This window comes from Elgaria multicarinata, chromosome 16 (assembly GCF_023053635.1).
Source record: "Elgaria multicarinata webbii isolate HBS135686 ecotype San Diego chromosome 16, rElgMul1.1.pri, whole genome shotgun sequence".
In the NCBI taxonomy this organism is placed as follows: Eukaryota; Metazoa; Chordata; class Lepidosauria; order Squamata; family Anguidae; genus Elgaria; species Elgaria multicarinata.
In genome coordinates, this window is record NC_086186.1 from 1,079,087 (window position 1) to 1,085,152 (window position 6,066).

Consider the following 6,066-nt stretch of genomic DNA (forward strand, 5'->3'; position numbering starts at 1 on the left):
GATGGGCTGGGCTGTGGCACAGGGAGTCTAAGGGGGAATGGGGAATTCCCGAAAATGGGCAGAGGCACATTCCATGAGCATCCCATTCATGGAAGGCCCCACGCTAGAGCTCACCCCAGGCAGCAGGACCCCCCGGCTTCATGGAGGGCTGCTGGAGAGGGAGAGCGGGAAAGTTGCTTTCCACAGCCTTGTCTCTGAATCCAGAGACAAGTTCAGTCCTTCACGTCTTGCCTTGTGCATCTGACTTACATGTATCATTTGAAAGTGCCTCTTCCTTCTAAGGAGGGAAGTTTTTATTCCAAATGCTTGTGGTGCTTAAGAGCCTTCTTCACACATCTTAACTTTCAGGTTGAATCCTAAAAACATTCACCAGCGACCCACGGTTGCCTTGCTGTGTGGCCCCCATGTGAAGGGGGCACAGGGGATCAGTTGTGGCCGGCATCTTTCCAATCACGATGTCCATGTCATTCTCTTCCTCCCTAACTTCGTCAAGATGCTGGAATCGATCACCAATGAAATGTCACTTTTCAGCAAGACCCAAGGCCAGCAGGTATCCAGCATCAAAGGTGAGCTGTGTGCAGCCACAGGACAGATGATTATTTGTTCACTTTATTTTCTGAACACATGTCCCATTTTATTGCCAAAGCCTCAAGGTGGCTAATGAGTCAGTGAAAACACACATGTTAAAAACCTCTAAAACCAAAACCTAAAAGAAGCAGCTAGAAACAAGAATAAAGTAGAAGCAGCTAAGAAGAACTGATACTAATTTAAGAGGGGAAAACAAAACTATAAGCAGCTAAATGACACAAATCCCATGAGAACCAGCGGGAATTTCTCCAGGCATTTAAAGTAGGTCTCCAGGTGTTTTGGACTTCAGTTCTCCACATTCCTGGCCATTAGCCATGTTGGGAGGGGCTTCTGGGCTATGAAGTCTGCGACATCTAGAGATTGGCCTTCTGTCCACCCCTGATCTAAAAGTGACTGGCAAACATGGGTGTGCTGGGAGGAATTTCCACAGTTTGGTGCCATTGCAGAAAAGACACCACCACCACCACCCCCCCCCCCAGTAGCCACACTGTATCTGGATTGCAAAAGAAGGTCTTCACAAGAGAGCAGGATCATATAGGAGAACCCTTTGAACCCCTCGGTCCCTGGCATCGAGGTCTGAGAGCATAAAAATGAGGGGCATAATGTTGACCTGTTTGTGCATAATGAGCTTTCCTTTTTTTAAAAAAAATGGAGGAGAGGGAAGACAGTGGCTGGGAAGAAAGGCCCTCACTCACAGACTCTGTACCCAGGATGATTGTGGGGGGATTGTCCCTGTACAGCGTGGTGCTGAGCTCTTACGTACAAAAGTAGGAAGTAGAGCGCTAAAAGGGGGCAATTGGGTCTGGTTGTGGGTGATGGGGAGACAGTTTGCCTGTGCAAGCACGCTCAGCATACTCAGTCATGTTGGGCTGCACCTACCAGCTGCTGACAAGTGTAGCTGGGTGTGCGTGGATGCTTACCTGAGCAGAGACACGACCCATGGCCTTTGCCTAGCATAAACCAGGCAAACACAATGGGCTGTTGTGAGATGCAGACTGAACCAGCTCCCCAGATCTAATGAAAATGAGCTGGTGTGGATATACAAAGATGGCATTAAAGTTCTAAAGCTATCCATAGCTTTGGTAAAGGAATGCTTTAGTAGTAGTAGTAGTACTGGTTGTTGTTAGTAGTAGTAGTTACTTTATTTCTATACTGCCCAAAAGCTGAAGCTCTCTGGGTGGTTTACAACTATTAAAATATTGAACTCTGTTTCAGCACCAAGTCCAAACCAATGGTCCATCTTGCTCAGTACTGTCTATACTGTCTGGTAGTGGCAACCAAGCTTCTCAGATGGGAGTCTTTTCACCCCTACCGGGAGATAACAGGGATTGAACTTGGTTCCTTCTGTGTGAAAAGCATAAGAACATTAGAGTCAGGCTGGATGGACCAAGGGTCCATCTAGTCCAGCATTCTGTTCACTCAGTGGCCAGCCAGCTGCCCAGATGACAACCCCAAGGAAGACATGGGTGCAATAGAACCCTCCAACCCAAGTTCCCTAGCAACTGGTATATCTCGGCATACTGCCTCTGATGGAGGCAGCACATAGCCATGAGGTCTAGTAGTTACTGATAGCCTTATATTCCATTAATTTGTCTAATGTCCTTTTAAAGCCATCCAAATGGGTGGCCATTGCTACACCTTGTGATAAAGCAGGTGCTCCACCACTCTGCTAGCAATGTCCCTCATGCTCCCTTATTGGATGAAGGAGATATTGTATAAGCCATTTAGAATCATAGAATAGCAGAGTTGGAAGGGGCCTACAAGGCCATCGAGTCCAACCCCCTGCTCAATGCAGGAATCTACCCTAAAGCATCCCTGACAGATGGTTGTCCAGCTACCTCTTGAATGCCTCTCGTGTGGGAGAGCCCACAACCTCCTGAGGTAACTGGTTCCATTGTTGTACTGCTCTAACAGGAAGTTTTTCCTGATGCAGCAGTGAAGAAGAAATGAGGAATTGTTTGGAGCATGTGCACGATACTGTTCACATAAGATAAAAATGGAGACTTGAAGCTTGGGTCTATGGCTCTGTGCCAGCTTTCCACAACCTGGTGCCCTCCAGGCATGATGGACTGCAATTCCCATCATTTCCAGATAGCATGGCCTGAAATGCTGGAAGTTGCAATCCCGCATATCTGGAGGGCACCAAGTTGGGGAAGCCTGTTGTATGCAACCAGCTGCTTGTATGGTGAAACATGTATGGTAAGCAGGTGGGGTTGAGAGTTGCATGTTTTGAATGTGATGCACACTGACACGACAGATGGAGAGACATAAGTGTGTGTGTGTAGAATCCTGAGGGCTCCTTGTTCTGTGAAAGCCTTTGATTGTGTAGCGAAAGCTGCTAATGTAGCAGCACCATCTAGTGGCAAGAGACTGAATTATTTTTGCATCACTCAAAACTCGCCTTGTGTTTGTTGGGCAGAGGTGGCAAATAGCGGGACAATGAGACAGAAGTCCCAATCTCAAAATCAGGCTTCTGCCTGTCATACCTTACTTGGACCACATTCATGGAAGATCGGTCTCTCAGTGGCACTGAGCCGTGATGGTGAGAGGGAGCTCTGGCGTTCCGAGGCAAGGATGCCTTTCAGGAGCAGTTGTTGGGGAGCAACAGAGCAGGGGAGGGACCCCTTCCTGCGGGCTCCAAAGGGAACAGGAAGCCCGGCTAGATGAACCTGACTCAGCAGGAGAGCCTGCTAGGAGAGGCTTTGAGAGGCTTCTGTGAAGCCCCCGACCTGGGCACGTTGCTACTGGATAAATATGTAAAGGTGCCTCTGCTTTCTCTCTGCAGATCTTCCAGACACGCCGGTTGACTTGGTGATCAACTGCTTGGATTGCCATGAAAATGCCTTTCTGCGGGACCAGCCTTGGTACAAGGCTGCGGTGGACTGGGCCAACCAGAACCGAGCCCCCGTCCTCAGCATCGACCCCCCCATGCACGAGGCAGAGCAAGGAGTTGACGCCAAGTGGTCCCTGGCCCTGGCCCTGCCCCTGCCACTGGGCGAGAGGGCTGGGCGGGTGTTCCTGTGCGACATTGGCATCCCGCAGAAAGTCTTCCAGGAGGTGGGGATCAACTACCACTCGCCGTTCGGTTGCAAGTTTGTCATCCCTCTGCACTCAACCTAAATTGGAGGAAGGGGCCTCTTTGTCCTCTTGGCCCTGGAGAGGAAGATGGGGCAGAATCGCCTCCAACCGTACAACAGATCCTGACCATAATAAACTCTGACGCCTTAAGGATGTTAACGTTCTGGGCTGTGTTTCTTCTTCCAGGAGAAACATCAGTATTACAGAGAACCAAGAGGATCCCTGTTCCTCTGAGCCTTTGCTCTCATGCCATTGCATGAAGGAGCGTAAGATCGCTGGTGCTTCCATCGGCTGAGCACGATGGTGGTGGGAGTCCTGGGGTGAAGGCGTGGCTTACATGTGCAAGTGCACACACACACCCCGCCTGTTTGAACGGGTAGCAGACATTGGAGGTTTGCATTTTTTAAGCATTTTTTTCAGGACCGATGGGAAGGGTTTCTGCCCCTTTCCCTTGACGATCATGTGGGAACAACGGCTGGTCTGCAGTGCCCTTTTTGTGCAGCTATTGCCCCGTCGCTCTCAATGCACACCCAAAGCTTCTTGGGACCTTCAGTTGCCTTGAGAGCTGGTGCCAGGCTCCTGCTTTCCCTGCTGGCTGCTTGGAGTTCCTGGATCAGCACTGGCATTTCTGTCCCACTGTTTCCCGTTTTGCTTTTTGAGAGGAGACCCGAGTGCGGCTTGAAGGAGAGATTGAGGAAGCAGGCTTAATGGTGCTGAGACTTCTGTCTCCCCAGAAGTAAGTGTCCTGCCATTATACTAGTAGATTCCACATTGCTGGTGTCTGTTTTATTTTATTTTAAAACTTCCTGGAGTTTGTGTGTGTGTACGTGTGTGAGAGAGAACTGGGAAGCGTATTGAGTCTGTGCAGCTCCCGTTGCACACGAAAGCCAGAGGGTCACACACTTGGATATGGCCTCATGTTCCCTTCCCACTATCTCTAGAACAAGCACATCACTATTCTTGAGGGAGGCAGTGAAGGGGAGGCCTTTTTTTTTGTCTTACAGCTCAGAACGTTGTTGCGGTTAAGCCTTCAAAAGCCTGCTGAGCAAGCTGGCTGGCATCTCAGCTGCCTGTTCTTGCATGCCCCTGTATCTGGTGTTCTTGTGCTTCAGGTGTGAATTTTGCATCTCAGCTGCTGCCACCCCCTCCCTCAGCGTGCCCCTTTTTGCAGGGGCAGGCACTGCTCTGTGTTGCTCTCTGGGGACCAGTAGCCTATTGCTGTAGGTGGCTTGCTGTTAACTCTGGATGCTGCCAGCAGAACCTCTTTAATTTTTTTTTTTTTAAATTGTAGCCAGGCACTGCCTAGACTTCAGGGGTGCAATGCATTGTGATGTGGCAAGCTGAAGACCTGCTAGCTCTAAGAAATCATCCACGCTTAACCTTGTCTCTAAAGGTGCCATTTGGAACACTCACTAGCCACAATGATTAAAATGTGCAGTAAAACAACTGTGCTCCTGAGGTGTGCATCATTTCTGGTCTGGAGGAACCACTTCTCTTGGTACGGAAGAGACTGAGCTTATTTGCTCTCTTTTCCAGGGCTGCCTTAAGATTGAAATAGGCATAACTAGCAAGGCATTCATTCGGATGGGGCTCAGAAAACCGCCACTTCAAGGTGGAGTTTGGTGCTGAACTAGCCGAGGCAGTTCTCAGGAGCGCGACTGGTGTGTTTACCCAGACAGTTCTGTGGAGCCATGCATTACATTTGACTGGTTGCACCATGCACACTGCATAGACAATGTGCATAGCAAGAGGTGGTTCGAGAGCAAGGCCAGTATTTTTAATGATAGAGTACAAGTTAAATGTAAAAGGGGAAGAAATGATATATGAGTAAGAATACTTTAGAACCATTTGGAGAGAGGGAGGAAAACAATATAAAATAAAGTATTCGCTGCTCAGGCTCTGGATCAGCAAATTCAGCCTGAAATGAGGCAAAGTAGTGATGCCTCCAGAGCCAATCTTCACTTGAGCAAACCTGATAGATGGAACTCCCTGCTACAAGGAAATCACTGTGGCAGAGGTTTAACATTTTCCAAAGATGGAAGATACCAATATAAAATGGTATTAATGTAATTGCCAGCTAATCATGCCAAACTCTGTTTCCGTCAGTCACCATTGTGTGACTGGTGGGCCTAGGTCATTTTCAATTCATTTGGTCTGTGCTGCTGCCATTTTGAATATGCAACCTCTTATCAGCCCAATTCGTTGTTGGGTTAACTTTGGATTGTTTAACGTGATTAATTCATAATGGCCAGGTTTGCACGTCACAGAGCAGCCTCCAACCAGGTGAATTAGAAACTGCATATTTAGAATGACACACACACCCCTTGGGAAATCATGGGTTCATTAACTGACAATTTGCTACCATTACATGCAAAACCAAGTCACTGTCTAGAAGCTCAA

The 6,066-nt window shown here is 48.5% G+C and overlaps 1 protein-coding gene across 2 annotated transcripts in view; it reads left to right on the forward strand.

The window, feature by feature from the left end:
• Positions 1 to 4,435, forward strand: part of EDC3 (enhancer of mRNA decapping 3) — a 40,870-nt gene extending 36,435 nt beyond the window's left edge. For both annotated transcript variants that reach the window (XM_063142715.1, XM_063142716.1), the window contains 2 exons: positions 349 to 566; positions 3,374 to 4,435. In XM_063142715.1, the coding sequence (XP_062998785.1) occupies positions 349 to 566; positions 3,374 to 3,708 (553 nt within the window). In that variant the 3' untranslated portion in view covers positions 3,709 to 4,435. The remainder of the gene's footprint in view (positions 1 to 348; positions 567 to 3,373) is intronic.
• The last annotated feature ends 1,631 nt before the right edge of the window (positions 4,436 to 6,066 follow it).